This window comes from Bos javanicus, chromosome 22 (genome assembly GCF_032452875.1).
Source record: "Bos javanicus breed banteng chromosome 22, ARS-OSU_banteng_1.0, whole genome shotgun sequence".
In the NCBI taxonomy this organism is placed as follows: Eukaryota; Metazoa; Chordata; class Mammalia; order Artiodactyla; family Bovidae; genus Bos; species Bos javanicus.
The window spans coordinates 56822391-56842042 of record NC_083889.1 but is presented as its reverse complement, the minus strand read 5'-3'; the positions used below and the strand labels follow the sequence as shown (position 1 = coordinate 56842042).

The following is a 19652-nucleotide window of genomic DNA, read 5'->3' as shown; positions in this document are numbered from 1 at the left end:
CCAAGAGTACTGGAGTGGGGTGCCATTGCCTTCTCCCAAAATACCTTCTTAGCAGCTTGTTCAGTTCTAGAAAAATGGTTTCACAAGTTTCTGTGGCTCTTCCCATCTTAAGGTAGTTCTCTTCTTTCTGGCAAACAGAAGCACCAGTGTATGTTGCAAAAAAGAAAAACCCGAATGGCAAATGACTTTAAACTGCAACATGTTACTTTTTGTTTCTGCAGTCTTCTTTGTGGTATGGGGGAAATCTCCCCAAATTCAAATAACTTTCAGAAGATATAACAGAGTGAAAAGTCCTAAGGCAGAGGCTGTGGTACCCACACCTTCAAGGCGTTCATTACTGCCCACAGTCCAGCCTCCACCTCCCTCTCCCACTGCTGCTTTTTCCACTTACATTTCAGACAAGCTGTATTCTTGGCTGTTGCTGCAAATTACCCGGTGATAGAACACCTCTGGGGCTCTGCTTCCTGTGCCCTTCCTTCCCTGTCAAAATCCTACCTAGTGTTGAAGGCCCAACTCAAACACCTTCTCTGCCATCCGGTTTCTGATTCCCCATTCTTTCTCTTCTGTGAGCTTCTTAACCTCTCCTGTAAGCACCACATTCTCAGAAAGCAAGGGAGCAAACAGACCTGTATTGCCAAAAACCAAACTATTGAAAACAGTAAAAAAGGAGAAGTTAGAGAGGGAAAAGTCAGGGAAATCCATCAGGAGGCCAGTGCAATACTGTGAACTCAGAGATTGGGCATGGCGAGAGGCGGCGGCATTGAAAGAAACATAACAGCCATGACCAATGAACGCACATGTCCAAGGGGAGAGAGGTTGTCAGAGATTATTCGAGGTGCTTAGTTTGGGTGACAGAGTGAGTTAATCAAGAAAGGAAAACAGGAGGAGGAGACAATTTGAAGGGGAAATAAAAAGTTTGATTTTCTGTTTCATTAAATCATGGCTCAGATGGTTAAGAATCTGCCTGCAGGAGACCCAGGTTTGATCCTGGAGTTGGGAAGATTCCCCTGGAGAAGGGAATGGCACCCCGCTCCAGTACTCTTGCCTGGGAAACCCTGTGGACAGAGGAGCCTGGTGAGTTACAGTCCGTGGGGTCACAGAGAAACACGACTGAGCCACTGACTTGAGGTGCTTATAGAATATCCAGCGTCCACAGGCAAAGGGACACAGGAAGAAGTGAGAAATAAGGATACAAATCTCAGGGAAGAAAGGGCAGGAGTCTTTAGCACATTTTCTGCATTAGAGAGAAAACTTGAACTAGGAACAACAGAATGTAAGTGAAGGAAGAGGGGCTGTCACGGAGTTCTGGAAAATAGCAGACAGAAAGATATGGGGAGCCAGAAAGGCAGAGACCAGTGTGAGAAACTTTTGAAATTAGAGGGTGCAGAAGGTCAGCAATGTGAAGGGCTGGGAGGAAGCCGGGGAGCTCAAGCAGAACGAGCACTTAGAACAGGCCCCTAGATGTGACCGTTAGAGGAGCTGTAGGGGCCTTTGTGAGAGCAAAGTTTTGGTGAATTTAAATGAGGAAAAGCTAGATTGCAGTGGTGCTGTTCGATCAGTCACTCAGTCATGTCCTACTCTTTGTGACCCAGTGAACTGTAGCCTGCCAGACTTCTCCATCCATGAGATTCTCTAGGCAGGAATACTGGAGTGGGTTGCCATTTCCTCCTCCAGGGGATCTTCCCGACCTAGGGATTGAACCTGCATCTCTTGCTTCTCCTGCATTGGCAGGCGAGTTCTTCACCACTGAGCCACCAGGGAAGCCCCCTTACTACACTTGATCCTAGCCAAAAGGCCAAGAAGCAGTGGCAGTGGGTTGGGAGGTAAAGAGTAAGACAGTGAGGGACAATAGCTCTTTCAGTAAGTTCAATGGTGGAGGAAAGAGCATGGGGTGGATTGTTCTGGGGTCAGAACCTTAAACCCTGCTTAGATGGAAAGGAAGGAGCTTGTAGAAAGCAGTACAGGAGAGGGAGAGAATAACCCATGCATATGTAGGCTCTCTTTTATGTTTTGGATCTACTGTACACATCCTTTTCATCCTTGTGTCCCCTAGTCCAGTTTGTTGAGCCAGTATCTTCCATCAAACGGGTGTTCAGTAAATGAATTGAACGATGTCACATAAGACTTCAGAGTCAGAAGATGAGGCTGTAGTATCTTGCTCATCTTGACTTTGGAGAGAAACCTGGACAATGTTTAAATGTCCTCTCCAAATAGTTTGAAAAACGTTACCCCCAACTTAAAAATTACTTAATCATGGTGATAAGACTGCCCCTTGTTTTACTGTAGAGGAGCTAGAAAATAAAATGATTGCCAAGTCCTGCAAAACCTCCAAATGCGCATATTTTTTTCCCTCAAGAAAGAGAGGTGGAAAAACATAACTTATTGGCAACAGTCATATGAAAAGCAATAGTGTTATTTTTCATACAAGTCTTGTTTACAGGCTACAGCTGTTGCAAAATAAACATGTTAAAAGTGGAAAAACTGACCATGAGACGAAGCCTTACTCATTGTCAAAAGCCTGATATGACTGCGAATTCACCCCTTAGATGTTAAAGGACAAAAATATTTTTAATAAGATCTTTAATCTTTAATAAGGCAACCTAATTCACTTGCCACCCCTACCATGTTCATTGCAGCATGATTTATAATAGCTAAGACATGGAAACTGCCGAAGTATCCACTGACGGATGAAAGGGTAAAGAAGTTGTGATGTGTGTGTGTGTGTATGTATATACACACAGGAATATATGTATGTCTATACAGGAATGCACTCATTCATCCTGCCCTTTCTCTTCTGTAGCCATCAGGTTTGGGCGCATGCCACAGGCCGAGAAGGAGAAGCTGTTAGCGGAGATCTCCAGCGATATCGACCAACTGAACCCAGAGTCTGCTGACCTCCGGGCCCTGGCAAAGCATTTGTATGATTCGTACATAAAGTCCTTCCCGCTGACCAAAGCAAAGGCGAGGGCGATCTTGACGGGAAAGACGACAGACAAATCAGTTAGTTCTCTTCTACTGTCTTCATTTGGGGTGGCCGGGTTTTGTTGTTGTTTTCCCTTTGAGTAAATGACTTACCATGTGATGCACAGATGTGGTAAAGAATCTGCCTGCCATGCAGGAGAACTCAGTTCAATCCCTGGGTTGGGAAGATCCCCTGGAGAAGGGGATGGCAACCCACTCCAATATTCTTGCCTGGGAAATCCCATGAAGAGAGTAGCCTGGCGGGCTACAGTCTATAGGGTTGCCCAGAGTCGGACACGACTGAGCAGCTAAGCACCCATGCGTGTGTGTTGCACACACACACACACACACACACACACACAGAGTACCATTCTGTGGTTGGCTGCTACCTACCACAGGCTGAGTCTAAAATAGAGGAGAGAGAGTGTTTTCAGATACAGTAAGTAAACATTATTTTAAATAGGGAAAAACTCCTTCAAGCTCTCCTAATAAAGTTTTGGAGACTAGAAAGGTACAGGTCATCTTGGTGGTGGGTTAGTTGCTAAGCACTGTCCAACTCTGCAGGAGTTCATCTTAACTTGAACAAATGAACTCAGGCTTCCCTCATGCCACCACGCTCTTTCAGGATCCATATCTTTTCTTTTCTTGGCATCAAAGTCACTGGCCACATCTGTAGGCCTTCAAGCAGCCCTGTTTTTCTCTGGGAAGGGCCTGACCTAGGTTTGGAAAAGGTGGTCGATCCCATGATTGTATCGTGCAGAACTACTCAAGTACCTCTCAGAAGTTCTCTGTGGGGCATAAAAATATATTTCGGATATCACACCACCTTTCTTTCCTTGTAGAGCTGTCTTGATTATTATTCCCAGGGAGCTGGGAGCCCTGTCCTCGTGTTGTGTGTATGAGTTTTATCTTCTCAGAGGCTCTGAGCAGCCTGGGCTACTACAGGGGATTCTCAAACATCAGCAGGCACATTGATGACCTGTTCAGGAAACCCAGAGTGGGTGATAATGGTGGTTGAGTCCGTTTTCCAAGAAGTAGAATTCTTCCCTGATAACAAGCTGAGAAAGCACATGGGAATTATGTTGAAACAAACTATAACTGTGCCTGAACTCTGTCCCCAGTTCTGCCATCACCTTCAACTGTGACCTGGATCCCATCTCTGGACTGCAGTTTTCACAGGCAGGGTCTGGTTTTGAGTACAATGAAGTAGGTTCCTAGGGTAGTAAGAACCACTGGACATTCGGAAGACACTGTCCCAGCCCTTGAAAGCCTTTTCATGCTGTCATTTATTTTCAGATGAACACCTGCAGGAGAGGTGTGCAATTACTGAACAAATGAACAGAAATGCTTAACTCTTTCCCCACTTAATTTTATTTGGGGGAAAGTTTTATCACCCGTTACTGTATTTTGATGACTATCTCAAGACGTTATTTTTTTTTTTTCTTTTAGCTATACCGTAAGAGTAAAATCAGCTAATAGAAAAGGAAAACTTGTTACGCAGTTGGCTGCGTAAAAAGCCAACTATCAACAAGGGCAGTGGGTTTCTTGACTGCCAGAGAGATCACTGGTGCCCTAACAGTATTATACCTCTATCCAGCTGCTTACAGGTTTTTAAAAGTCTTGCACATTCAGTATGTTCAAGACCCACACTACCTTGCAGCTGCTGTTATTATCCTCTTTTGTATTATCCTCTTTTGTCCTCCTCCCAGAAGCCAGTCCTGCCCATTGGCCAGCAATGGCCCCGTTGACAGAGACACTGTGTGTGAAATTCCCAAGAATTTTCACCTTGGGAAAACATTCTCAGTGATGGTTCATTTTTATGAATGTTTAGAACAGCAGGAGTTTCCCACCTTGTTCTGCTGCCCCAATACCTTCACAGTCAGGAAATCTTCCTTGTATTGTTTCGTTCTTCTCGAATTCTAGCGAGGACCTACTGTCTTCCATAGGGCAGGCAACAGGTTGTATGTCATGATAAAGCTGAGTCCAGGGCTTCCCTGGTGGCTCCGTGATTAAGAATCCACCTGCCAACGCAGGAGACCTGGATTCAATCCATGCGTCGGGAAAATCCCCTGGAGGAGGAAACAGCAGAGACCACTCTAATATTCTTGCCCGGAGAATCCCGTGGACAGAGGAGCCTGGTGGACTACAGTCCATGGGGGTGTCAAAAGTGTCAGACACGACTTAGTGAGTAAACAACAAAAAGTGGAGTCTACGTATTCTTTAAATGAAAAAATGAGGGCACAGCCAAACAGAAACGAATGGCCCCGGCCTAGCTGATTTTACTATGGAAGGTAAACTGTGTTCATTTAAAGGTTAGAGAAACAAGAAAATCAGAGCAGCCTGGCTAAATAGAGTTAACAGTGGAAGGCAGCTTGTGCCAGTTCTCTGAGAGGCCCATGTGTGACAAGGAGCCCAGCAGGAGACCCTGAGCTAGGAGAGGCTTGGTGACCAGGGAGAGCCCAGAGCACACTGTTTACTCCACAGTTTGCCTCGGGCCGTTCAGTTTCCAGAAACTACTTTCTCACCTTCTCTTTATCTCCCCATCCAGACCTGCAATCCACCCTGGAAGTCCTATTAATTTAATAGTACCTGAAAGATAAGAGGAAAGCATTAAAAAAAAAAAATTTTTTTTTCTCCAGTAGTCAAGATTTTAAATTTACACTTCCAGTGGCCAGCATACTGTGTGTTAACTGTGAGAGGTCCAGAGCCCAGTTCACCATAAATCACTTTCAAAGCTCACCGCATTGAGTCTTTGGCTCTAAAAATGAAGGTAATTGTAGGCTCTTTGTGTGTTAGTTGCTCAGTCCTGTCTGACTCTACGACTCCATGGACTGTAGCCCGCCAGGCTCCTCTGTCCATGCAATTCTCCAGGGCATCTTCCCGACCCAGGGATTGAACTGAGTTTCCTGCATTGCAGGCAGATTCTTTACCATTTGAGCCACCAGGGAACCAAGGCTCTTTATGGGATGTTAATATTAGTATCTCAGTTGTGTCTGACTCTTTATGACCCCGTGGACTGTAGCCTGCCAGGCTCCTCTGTCCATACGATTCTCCAGGGAAGAATACTGGAGTGGGTTTCCATTCCCTTCTCCAGGGGATTTCATGGCGGGTTGGGGGGAGGGGGGCGGGGGGGGGGGCAGTGAAGCCCCAAACTTTTATGGGGTAAATAGGTATTAAGCTGTTTTAAGGGAAAGTGCCATAAAATGCTTAATTATCGGCTTCCCCCTATAGTAACTAAGGCTGTGCTTTGTCTATAATGGTTACTCAAAACGTGTTTGCTTAATTGAATTAAAAGCTGCTGCCTATGGCCTTTGAAATTCTGGACTTTAATCAGAAGGCCTTTAGCCCAAGATTTGCTCACCAACCTGGACATCATTAAAAATCTGGATGGAGGCAGAATTGCCTCTTGTTAGGGTCTGGGAAGGAAAGAGAGACTGGGCCAAATTAGAATAATCCACCCTCTGATTACACAAAACTGAAATTGAATTGTTTGGCTCTCTCTTTTCTCCTTATCTTGCAAAATCAAATTAAGCACTAGTGGAAAGAAATAGTGCAGAGAGGAATATGGGAAAGGGAAAAAATAAAATCAGAATGTGATTTCCAATGAGACTAGAGATTTGTTCTTTATCTTACATGGTCATGTTATTCATTTGATAGCATCTATCTCAGGGCTGTTATGTTATCTCTTCTTGGCCAGGACTTTTGAAAGTGAAGATTTGCATTGATAGGAAAAGTTTTGCAGAAGTGCGGACTCTTGAGAGGATGGGGGGACCTGGAAAAGGGGCCATGGCTGGTGCAGGAAAGCGATTTGGGCCTCACTGCACACCCCACTGGAACTGTTGTCATTAGGGTGGGTTCTGCCAAGCCGGGGGAAGGCTGCTCAGCATAGTGGATAACCAGTTACCCAGAACCTTTGGGAAAGGAAATGGCTTTACTGAAGAGGTCTTTCTTTAAATTTATCTTCCTGCTCCATTTAACCATTGCCTGTTCTGTCTCATTGGTGAAGCGCCTGCTAGTCTTTCAGGCCCAGCTCCAGCATTTGCCTCCAGGTAAACCAGAGCTTCTCCCTTCCCCACTCATCTCTCCTCTGTCTCTTATTCCCTGGTGCCATTGGCACTGTGCAGAACAAGTAAATGAGCAGATCAATTAAATGTTCCTTTTTAAAGAAATATTTATTCATTTGGCTGCATTGGGTCTTTGTTGCAACACAAGAGATCTTTCCTTGCAGCGCACATTCTGTGGCATGTGGGCTTAGTTATCCCGTGGCATGTGGGATCTTAGTCCCTTGACAGGGCTCGAACCCATGTCGCCAGCTTTGCAAGATGGATTCTTAACCAGTGGGCCACGAGGGGCTCCCCTCCTATCTTTTAAATTTAGACGTCATACCTTTAGAATATAATGGTCCCACTTTCATTGTCCTTCCTCAAAGAATAATATTTGGGAACTTTAGGCTCTGGGTTTAGGGGAAGATGGGGAATTGGAATCACAGGATGTGGGACATCAGAGAAGAAACTTTAGGAGCACTGGACCTTTGAGCCACCCTCAGATAGAAATGGAACTGACTCTCCCCATGGTCTGTTTCCTGTCAATGGCTTGTTCCCGCCCAGACCCCTTCTTTGAGAGGGGGTCTACAGAACTCTTAAAACCACGAATATGCTAGAACCAGGGTGCTGTGTCTCCTGAAGGCAACCTGAGAACTGAATGGACTTTGGAAGTTCCCAGTGTTTGACTGTTACCCTGCTGTGATGATCACACTGGGTGTATGGTTGTCACATGATCCCATGTTTGTTGATGAAAATAAACAGAGAGTGGTTTTCAAAAAACCATTTCCAGTGCCATGGTTTGTCATAAAACAATAAATAGAAAAACCCTTGGTGTGTCTGCCAGCTTTTCACTCCATATCTGAGGGATGGTGAGGCCCTCCTGGCTGCACTCTGTCTGCAAATAAGGAATAAAGCTTGTTATTTATACTGTATTGGACTTTGGGTCCCGAAGCATCGCACTGCTTATAATGCATATATGTGGAGTCACTGTTTTTATAATTGCAGGAGCAAACTGGTGCCATCATAAAAATGGTTCTTCTAAACAGTGTGTGAAATAGGAGACCAAGGAATAGTAAAACCAGTATGGAAATATAAACTTTTGTGAAAACAGTTCTGTATCCATTTAAATGTTTGCATCCTAAAATTTACAAGGGCCGTCAAATATAGTAACTCAAACTATTGGAAAGATATCTGTCCTTTTAAATCCTATGCTTACCAGCTAAACAAAGTGTGGTCTCTCTCCCCCTTTCCCTGAGTGAGCTAGAATTTGCTCCCCTGAGAAGGAAGACACCAGACAGACAGACCCTCAGAGGAAAAGAGCCTGGGGAACTGCAGTATAAATAAGGAGCAGAATGGTAGTTCTGTTTTGTTTTGATCACTATTGAAGGAATTTGGCTCCTGGAATCATTAATCTATAGAGTCACATTTAAAAAATAAGTTTATTTCCAGTACTGTCAGGAATCACTGAAGATATAACAGATCTGAACAAATGGCCTTCTTTTAGACGATAAATTTAGAAGATAATGTTCTATATCAGATCAGATCAGATCAGTCGCTCAGTCGTGTCCGACTCTTTGTGACCCCATGAATTGCAGCATGCCAGGCCTCCCTGTCCATCACCAACTCCCGGAGTTCACTGAGACTCACGTCCATCGAGTCAGTGATACCACCCAGCCATCTCATCCTCTGTCATCCCCTTCTCCTCCTGCCCCCAATCCCTCCCAGCATCACAGTCTTTTCCAATGAGTCAACTCTTCACATGAGGTGGCCAAAGACTGGAGTTTCAGTTTTAGCATCATTCCTTCCGAAGAAATCCCAGGGCTGATCTCCTTCAGAATGGACTGATTGGATCTCCAAGAAAAGCATTTTTATTTTATTTTTTTTCATCTTTAGTAATTAGACCTAGTTGGTCAGTATGCTTGTTTGCTAGCTGAGTGACATTTTGGTCAGCCATAGATGTTTCTTTAAGAGATGAGTGTATGTGCTGGGTCATTAAACTGTGAACAATTCCTCCTATTAAGTTTTTGTGTTAAATCTTTAAATGATGGCAGGAAAATGAGATACACTGGCAAGACTTTCAAACGTAACTTCGATCCCAAGTTGTTGTTCAGTTGCTAAGTCCCCATGGACTATAGCCCGCCAGGCTTCCCTGTCCTTCACCATCTCCCAGAGTTTGCTTAGACTCACGTCCATTGAGTCAGTGATGTCATCCAATCATCTCAGCCTCTGTCACCCCCTCCTCTTGCCCTCAGTCTTTAGCACTTAAATGGCATCTCTAGGAAGTAAGAGTTCAAAGGCCCTGTGCCAAGACCCCAGCATAGATGAGTTTAGAAGCCCCAGTTCCTCCCAGAACTGTCATTTTATGTTAAAAAAGCAAAAGTGGAGAAGTCATGTAGAAAGTAGCAGAAAGAGAAAAGAATTAGTCATGAGTGAGGGGATCTGGTTTAGGCTTTGCTATAAATAGCTGTTTGACTTTAGAAAGTCTCTTAGCTTCAGTTTATTCATTCCTAGTCAAAGAATGATGCTGCAGATTATTCCTGAAGACCTACCTGTTAGTTCTCTACAGCCAGTGGTTCTCCACAAGAGGGAAATAGGAATGACAGAGGAGAAACCAGGAAGAAATTGAGGAAACCAAACCAATGCAATCTGGATTAACATTCACCCACTGGAGCTAATAATTGAGGAGAACCATGTGTGCCTCAGAGGATGAAGGTCAGAAGTATAAAAAGGAAGGAGAAGAAGAAGAAGACAAGGCCCTAAGAATTCACTTTTCTTCCTTGAGGCTTTGCTGTTATCTGTCAAGAAACCTAAGACTACCAGGGTCTAAACTAAGATCACCATTTTTCCAGGCCAGTTTTAACTCTGACGTGGTTACCAAGTGATCGTGAGAGTGTAGAGTTGTCTACTTCTCTAATTTCAGTTTCCCAACTTGGAGATATCATCAGAATTGTTGCTATTGTTGTTTAGTCGCTAAGTCATGTCCAACTCTTTGCCACCGCATAGACTGTAGCCAGCCAGGCTCCTCTGTCCTTGGCATTTCCCAGGCAAGGATACTGAAGTGGGTTGCCATTTTCTTCTCCAGGGGATCTTCCCGACCCAGGGATCGAACCTGCATCTTCTGCATTGGCAGGTGGATTCCTTAGCACTGAGCCACCTGGGAAACCCATCACCAGAATAATCCCTGCTTTCTCAGTTGATTTTTTCATTTGTCTTTCTTAGGTTCTCATTTTATTATTCAAAAGGAGCTGTAAATTTAAAGCATTCATCTATAGTCACTGAAATAACTCATACATTAAAATGCTGATGTTCGACTGCTAAGAAACAGTATTATTCTATCTGTCCATTCAAAAAAGTAAACTTTTATTACTCTACTTTGTCTTCATTAATAAGCCAGCTTTTCCTGTGATCTTTGTGTTATACATAGGAGGTATGCAATAGTTCTAGAACTAATTTTAATTATCTATAAAAATAGTGCCCTTAACTCCATCCCAGTTTTGATATGTGGAGCCATTTATGGAAATCAAAATATATCAACATAGATTACACTTGCTGTGTCTCTCCAAAGAAAACTAGCTTCCTCTTACTGAAATCATGTTCCCCTGGAGAAACATTGTGTTCAAGTGAAATTTTCTTCATTGCATCATGACCTTTTTGTGGTCTGTAGAAGTGCAAGCATTTCTAACAGCCAGAGGCTGATTCACCATGAAGCTAATGAAGCCTCGGGGCCTCTTCCCTTGTATAGAGCCCCTTCCAGTGCTCAGGGAAGGGCCTGAGCTATTTGTTCTTATAATCTGTATTACTGAACCCAACAGTTGTTGTAAATGTACTCAACAGTCATGTACATTTCAGGCCCCACAAAGCCTGGATCTCACCCTGATAATGTCCTAGATGTAGTTAAGCATTCTTTCCTGTTAAGAAGAGATGCTTATCTAGCCGTTTGATACAGTGTCTGAAGATAAATACATTGTTAGCCCCAAGTTAGAAGTGTAAAACCATTAAAACCAAATCTGAAGAGGATATGGTTCCTCTGACAATGGCAGATCATGCGACGATACCGTGCAAACTAGTAGAGCATATAAGGCTTTGTAGAAAAGACAGAAACGTGCAATGAAGGACGTTTTGTGTGGAACGTTTTACCAGAAATATAATATTAAGTCATTGATTCAAGATAAACTCCACAGGCCGAATTCCCCTCGTGGTTTTCAGAGTTCAGCCATCTGTAAACCTGGCGGGCCACCATCTTCTGCTGTTTCTGTATGAGGAATCCCAATGTAAAGTGTGTGGGTTGGGACTTCCCTGGGGGTCCAGTGGCTAAGACTGTGCACTCCCCATGTAGGGGGCCTGGGTTCAATCCCTGGTCAGGGAACGAGATCCTGCATGCCGCAACTAAGACCCAGTGCAGCCAAATAAATTAATTCATTGATTTTTTTAAAATGTGCGCGTTAACTGTTTGCAGTCTAATAATTGGTGAATGGGTGGCAAAGAAAGGCAGATCTCTGGGCAGATCACATCTGGATCACTCCTGCAGCTTGATAGATCCACACGGGAGCTGAAAGGATCTATGCAGACTTAAAAAGTGCAAAAAAAAAAAAAAAGGCAACATCATCTATGATGAGGAAAAACAAAGAAACCCACCTGGGATTCATTTGCATGTCTGTACCCAGAATCCTCTGCCAACTCAACATTTTGAAAATGCTGAAGGGATCTTTTTTAAAAAAAGAAAAAAGCTGGAATGGTTTGGCATGACGGTGGGGGCTGCTGATTCCTTTCTCTGTCCTTGAGTGTTTACTGCCAGGAAATCCTGACCAACGTCGATTGCCAAGGGGTTACCAAGTCACATTGTTGTTAAATTTGGAGAGAAAAGTAGCAGGATTTTGTGCCTTCTGTGCAACTATCACAGAGTTTCAAAAACAGGAACCTGGGGCTTTATATGAGGGGACAGGGGAAGTCGAGGGGGAAGAGTCACAGGATGATTTATCAGGGCATAGTTCCAGAGAAATTGCTTACATGGAGGTGGGAGAATGTTATGCATCCATTCTGTGCCAAGAAGGTGAGGGACTGAGGTCATCCAGAAGCTGGGCAGATGAGGTACTGTCCTCCCACACGTGAAGAGCTGATGACTTTATATCCTTGTCATTTGTGTTTGTACAGGTGCAGGTGGGCTCTTCAGGTGCCCTCAGATTTCTCATAGCAGTAAAGAAAGCCAGCCCCTTGGTAGCGTAAATGAAAATGGGCCACAAAACTCTTTGAGATCAGAAACCACCTTCTCCTAGGTTCTGTAAAAGCTAGTGTTTGTCAGCATCAGAATCTGGCATTCTGGAAAAACTCAACACATGTTAACTGAAGAGACTGTCCATCTACTCTGTCCTTTTTTTTTTTTTTTCCCCTCCTGTTAATAATATAGGTCTGAAGTAGAGAAAAAAGCAGAATGCCTCAAAGCAGTATGAACTATTCGTTCTTGGCTTACTTGAAGACTTGAGTCACCAGGCGAGCTTACTCTTGGGTTCCTCTCATCTGTCCTACTTTGCGGTTTTGTATTTGCTAAACAGTACAATTGAAGTGAATTTTTTTGGTTTAAAAAAAGTAGCAATTTCTGGAATAACTCCAGCGAATGTTGTTGAAATAAGAGGCAAGTTTGGGAATCTACTTAGATTAGTGTTATTTCCTTCAGTGCAGAATAGACTTAATAGTTTGGTGAAGGGAATTCCCTGGTGAGCCATTGGTTAGTGCTTTCACTGCTTGAGCCCAGGTTCGGTCCCTGGTCGGGGAACTAAAATCCTGTAAGACATGTGGCTTGCCCCTCCCCCAAAAAAGTTTGATAACAATCTTAGACTACTGTTGAGATTAATAGTTTAAACTGTCTGAACCAGTGGGTCTTGAAGCTGGCTACTGCTGGCTCTCATTGTGTCTGCTTCCTCTTGCCAAAGAGGAGAGAATTCTCAATGTCTCTCAATAAAGCTTTTCAAAAGAAGCTTTATTTTTAGTACATCAGAGACTTCATATTCAGTGGACATGTATGTGTACATGCACACTCACACAGATACACACACACACACACACACACACACACATCACAGACGCTACTTCCAAGAAATGCAACTAGCATATCCTCACGAGAAGAGTTGGAAATCTATGCAATCCACTTCAGATGAGAAATTCGAGGGCTAGGAAAGATAAATGACTTTTCTAAAGTCACAGAGTTAACCACAGAACCAAAGCTGGAAGCCAGATACCCTCAACTCTTATTCCTTGCTTCTGAGTAAAACACATGACTAGAATTGAGGGGTAGCTCCTCACAGAGTTCAGTAGGTATATACATGTGTGTGTATATATATAATTGTGGTCACTTATTCAGGGTAGCCTTGAGAATTTCACAAGGACCACAAACCTCTGGTTAAATCTATACAAGGAAATGAAAGAGAAAGATTATTTTGTGGACAAACCCAACAGGCTTTTGCTAGCAGCCTATTGCAAACCTGAATAACTGATGAACGAGTTTTATTGATTCTTGACCCTTAAGGACAGATACTTTTAAAAATAAGTTCCAACCTTTTTTTAATTTGCCACTTTTGTAGTGTTTGCCCATAGGCCTTATGCAGCTGCTCCTTCTGAAACAGATTGCTTCCAGAGCATTAAAAAAAAAAAAAAGAGGAAAGAAAGAAACAGACATTTTCTTGACTCAGTGTTTGTAGTCTGCTATCAGACTGATTTTTCTATAGTTAAGTATAGTTTACATATACATTATGTTTCATTTAAGCTCTGAGAGGATTTTATCTAAAACAGCAAGATTACTTTATGTCCAAGTGGGTCTATTCAACCCTGAGTTGCTGAAATAATTTTTTTATTGAAAGAAGGTTAAACATGTATGCCATTGAAAGCTAGAATAAAACAGTAGATTTTTGCATCATTTTTTAAATCAACAACAAAGACCTTCCAAACAACAGGAATTGGAGCTACTAATGAGTCACCGGTCGTGGTATCATATCACCAATGTTGGTGAAATATGTTTGGTTCCAGAAGACAACCTGGAGGATTAATCAAGACATGAGTATTTTCTCATTGTTCAATGTTTTCAACTTGAAAGATGTTCGTTAGCAAAGCAAGTGTCTGTGAAGACACTGGGATGGTGTTGACCATGAATGAGAAATTTCCAACTCAGCCACTTTCTCCCATTTTTCTTTGCAGCCGTTTGTTATCTATGACATGAACTCCTTAATGATGGGAGAAGATAAAATCAAGTTCAAGCACATCAGTCCCCTGCAGGAGCCCAGCAAAGAGGTGGCCATCCGCATCTTCCAGGGGTGTCAGTTTCGCTCCGTGGAAGCCGTGCAGGAGATCACAGAGTACGCCAAGAATATCCCCGGCTTTGTGAACCTTGACTTGAACGACCAAGTAACTCTCCTAAAATACGGCGTGCACGAGATCATTTACACGATGCTGGCCTCCTTGATGAATAAGGATGGGGTCCTCATATCCGAGGGCCAAGGATTCATGACAAGGGAGTTTCTAAAGAGCCTGCGAAAGCCCTTTGGTGACTTTATGGAGCCCAAGTTCGAGTTTGCTGTGAAGTTCAACGCACTGGAATTAGATGACAGCGACTTAGCAATATTTATAGCTGTCATTATTCTCAGTGGAGGTAAGCTGCTGCTGGCGGTTTTCCGTGAAGGAGGGTGGGGTGGGGCTGGGATGGCTGAATGAATGTCGACTTGCCTTCGCGTGAGGCTTTGCGCCTTTTCTCTCTGCACTTACCGCACTTTCCCACAGAGAGTGCCAGTGGGATAATGCCCTGGGAGTGTCGCTACCCATGAGACATACTGAGAAAGAATATCAATTGACTTCCTCTCTGACGGCTGTGGGTAACTCAGGTGCTTTTCCTTTATTCTGAAAAAAAATTTTTTTCTGGTCAAATCCAAACATGGAAGACAAATGCCCTCTTCTTTTTTTTTCTCTCTTTATTTCCTTTTTCCTTGTCTTTTTCTGTTCCTTTCCAGAAGGCCAGTCTATTCTCATTTAAGTAATTTAAGACGATGCTCACTTGCATGGAGAAAGCACCACTGTGTGTATGGTTAGATTATGGTCCAGCCCCACCATCAGCGAGGTGTGACTTTGAACTGCTTTCGCAGGTTCAGGGATCAAAGAGCACACGTCTAATGACTCTGCCTCCTCTCCCGTGTGGAGTCCTCTGACGACTCCCCTGACAGTACCTTGGTGAGGTGGTTGGCTGTGATCAAGAATGCAGTCCGAACCAGAGAACACCCAGCAGAGAAGTAAACTGAGTTATTTAGGCATTCATTGTACTTTTGGCCTTGCAAGGGCATGATCTAATTAACCAACTCCGAAAGCCAGGTTTTACACTACATGCTACTTTCATTGGCACCTCATGGGTTTCCAGCTTGAGTAGAAGAAAGTTTCAGTGTCATCTCTCTATATAAAAATTGTCTTTAGATAACCAGTTTTCATTGCTGAGATGGAATTTGGGCGAAGTTGTTTGTGGGTGCAGAATACTCCCTGTGCATGGAAACTGCTGTGTGGGGGGACAGTGGTCCTTTAGAGGTAAGTTGTGTGGATTAGACAGCGTGTTGCAAAGAGCAAGGCCCACTCTCTAGTCTTTTGTGGTCCAGTTACTCGAGAGCAGAGTGCTTCTGAAATCAGATGCGCGGTGTATCAGTAACGAGAAGAGTAAGTAGCGAGTACTTACTGTGTGCAGGAAGTTTTCTAACCACTTCACACACATTCATTTAATTCTCACAACCCCAATGAGAGTATTAAATGAGGAAACCAAAGCCCTGAAAGGTTCAGTAACTTGGCCAGAATCTCCCAGACAGCAAAGATGGAGTCAGGATGATGAACCGAGGTCGTCTAGGTGGCTCCACGGTCTACACCGGCAGCCCACTTTTCATGACCAGGGTGCAAACAGATAACAGCACAGTGCAGATTAACTCTGACACCACAAGCCCTTTGTCGTGTTATGCTTAATAATAGCAGAACTATGCTATCCGACGTGTTTTGATACTTACTTCTTCAGCTGACCCTTGAATCTCTGTGATTCATTCAACAAAGAATGAGATTCCAGTTTATGTGAGGTCCATTGGGAGAAAAAGATTCAATTTTGAACAACCAGGTTAGAAAACAAGTTGGTATTGTTTAGCTAATATTTTAAGGCCCATTTTATCTTTATTGAAATATAGAAATATAATTATTAACATGTGATCTATTTCTAAGATTTTTCCTAATTATACTATATATACCATGTTTGTGGGCTTCCCCAGTAGCTCAATGGTAAAGAATCTGCCTGCAGTGCAGGAGGCGCAGGTTCAGCCCCTGGGTGGGAAAGAGCCGCTGGGGTAGGAAATGGCAACCCACTCCAGTATTCTTGCCTGGAGAACCCCACGGACAGAGGAGCCTAGTGGCTACAATCCATCAGGTCACAAAGAGTAGGACATGGTAACAACTGAGCACGTACCATCTTTATATTACTTTTTTCACCTAATCATTTCTCATGTCATTAACACTCTTAATATTTTTCTTAATTTTAAAAATAAGAGTAATATATGGTCATTTTTTGATTCAAAGAAAGGTGTAAGTGAAAAGTAAAGCTCCATATCCTCAAAATAAAATAGGATTAACAAAGGTCTGTTTCTCCTACCAAAACGTTTCTGTGCCTGTGGTGGCATATATGTATGCTGCCGTTTAAAATTTGTTTTATTTGAAGTATAGCTGACTTACAACGTCGTGTTCATTTCTGCTGCATAGCGAAATGATTCAGCTGCGTGTGTGTGTGTATTTATTCCTTTTTTACTCTTCTGCATCATGATTTGCCCCAGGATACTGACCATGGTGCCCTGTGCTACAGAGTAGGACCTGCTGTCTGTCCATTCCTTAGGTCTGCCAACTCCAGCCTCCCGCTCCATCCCTCCCCCATCTCCTGCCTATCTTGGCAACCCCAAGTCTATTATCTACATCTGTGAGTCTCTCTCTGTTTCACAGACAGTTTCATTTGTGTCGTATTTTAGATTTCACACGTAAGTGACATCATACGGTATTCGTCCTCCTGATTCTCTTCACTTAGTATGTGATCTCCAGTTGTAGTGGTGTTGCCGCAAATGGCGTTGTTTCCCTCTTTTTTGTGACTAATAATGCCATGGTAAGTATGAACCGCAGCTTCTCTATCCGCCCATCTGCCGATTGGACAGTTAGGTCGCTTCCAAGCCTTGGCTGTTGTGAATAGTGGTGCTGTGAGCATAGGGGTGCACGTATCTTTTTGAATTAGAGTTTTATCTGGATATGTGCCCAGGAGTGGGATTGCTGAATCATGTGGCAACTCTATTTTTAGTTTTTTGAGGAACCCATACTATTTTCCATAGCGGCTGCACCAACTTACAATCTCACCAACAGTGCAGGAGGGCTCCCTGTTCTCTGCACCCTCTTCAGTATTTGTTACTTGTAGATTTTTGGTGATGGCCATTCTGACTACTCTGAGGTAGTACCTCATTGTGGTTTTGATTTGCATTTCTCTAATGTATGCTATCATTTTTAGTGACTGTAACATATTTCATTTCATAAAAGAACATTACATGCTAAATTATCTCCCTACTTATGTATGCTATGCTATGCTAAGTCACTTCAGTTGTGTCCGACTCTGTGCGACCCCATAGACGGCAGCCCACCAGGCTCCCCCGTCCCTGGGATTTTCCAGGCAAGAGTATTGGAGTGGGGTGCCATTGCCTTCTCCGCTACTTATGTATAGGTTGCTTTATATTATAAGAGCAAATTATGGCTGATTTATGTTATAGAAAATTATGGAAAACATGTTCTAAATTCTACTGCAATGATTCTTCTTACGTGTAAATTTCTGTTAACATTTCAGATTATTTTCTCACTCTATAAATTACAAGAAGTAGAATTGCTGAGTAGATGGCCATGAACATTTTTAAATCTTTTGTTTCATTGTTGCCAGATTGTTTTTCCATAAAGTTTGTGCCGGTTTATATTCATTCCTACCACAGATATTAAGGGAGGCACTTGAAATAAGCCATTCCAACATGCTTGGTTTCTATCCAGGAAAGGTTTAGGCAAGAAATAATCATGGTAATTCAGGGCTTTTTGAACCTGAGCAATGTTGTTTTATGGGCACGTGAGAGGACAGTATAATTTCATCTAGAAAAATGCCATATACTCCGCATGACACACAAACTAGATTATTTTTAAAATCATTTATTCAGTTAGGCCTTTAAAACGTGTATGAATTGGTCAAAAATAGCTCTGAGAATAACTTGTTTTAATAGATACTGCAGACTTTGGCTTTCAGTTAAGAAAATTAAAAATGGTATCATTTAAATGTCGGTGCTGTATAAACGAGTTCCTTTGAGCGTTCCCCAGATTGTCTTCACAGTAGCCAGTTTCCAGAGTTCATTGGATCCTCACAATAATGAAAAGAAATCTGAAAGTAGCTGCCAGTCATAGAATCTTAAAATCATATATGTGTAGTTATAATGAGAAGAAAACCCTGTAAATCATTTGAGACTTCCTTTAAAAAAAAGAAAAACATACCATTGGCCCACTGGCAAGTTCCCATATCGCAAAAGGGAAATCCTTCTCTTCCCTGAGCCAAGTTTGACTTTGTCGATGAAGCCAGCCTCTGGGCACTAGGTAAGAATGTTTGCTCAGCACCCAGGAACTTGATTCCCTCTTTTAGTCAGAGAAGCTGGTGGGTAGAGGCCGGAGAAAGAGCTGCTCTGGTCTTTCTGGATCCAAAGACTGGATCCCAATGAGATGAGCTTCCTGGTCATCTGTAGATGGTGGAACCACCGTCCCAGACAGTGGGTTGTTTGAGTACAGCATGTAATTTCTTGTACAACATATAATTTCTCAGTTCCCATTGTGGGTTTTCCAAGGGAAAATGTTCATGTAAGCAAAGAGGCTTTGACAAATTTCTGATCCTACCTGTTCTTAACAAGAGGGGTTATTTTCTCCTCTATGGTTTGTTCTGAAGTCTGCAGATAGCTTCAGGGACTTGAGAGAGGAGTGTTATGGGCAGGGAACCTGGTGACCTCCTTCTAAGCTGGCCTTAAGAGTCACTCACAGAAGAGCTTCGTCCCGGTCAAGGTTATGACCCTAGACTGAAGGGGAGATGGGCATTATGTAAGAGTAGGGTGGTGAGGAATTGGGGAGGTAAAAGGTGGGGGATTCCCCAGAGGACCCAAAGGGGGTTTTTGGATGAAAGTACCTGATTTTGACCCAACTAAGTATTCGCTGGGGAAACTGGAGTTGCAGTAGTAAAGATCACGGTCACTCGGCTTCAACCCTAGAAGCTGCTGATGCCGTTAGATTTGGTACTTAGATTGGCCCGGTGTTCAGCATCTGTACTATGTATGAACCTCTCAGACCAAGCTCGCTGAGAGAGATGACCTAGTTCTTCTCAGAATTTCCTCCTCTCTCCCTCCTTCTCCTTCGAGCTTCAAGCAAGAAGAATGAGACTAAAAAGAACCACATTCCCCGAGCCAAAGGACAGCACTTTGTCCCTTACTTTCTCTCACTAGGTCCCGACAGTTCTCCTGTATCTTTATTCTTATTCCGTAGAGAGAGAAGAGAGAGTCAGAGATGAAAGGGTTGTGTCTAAGAACTGACAACTCGTGAGCAGTGAAACTA

General features: G+C 43.2%; 1 protein-coding gene across 16 annotated transcripts in view; it reads left to right on the top strand.

Moving 5' to 3' along the window:
- Positions 1–19652, top strand: part of LOC133235547 (peroxisome proliferator-activated receptor gamma) — a 215160-nt gene that overhangs the window by 90136 nt on the left and 105372 nt on the right. For all 16 annotated transcript variants that reach the window (XR_009732588.1, XM_061397190.1, XM_061397186.1 and 13 more), the window contains 2 exons: positions 2801–3000; positions 14190–14640. Coding sequence is in view for 15 of the 16 variants with exons in the window: in XM_061397190.1 (XP_061253174.1) it covers positions 2801–3000; positions 14190–14640 (651 nt within the window). In the remaining variant the exon portion in view is untranslated. The remainder of the gene's footprint in view (positions 1–2800; positions 3001–14189; positions 14641–19652) is intronic.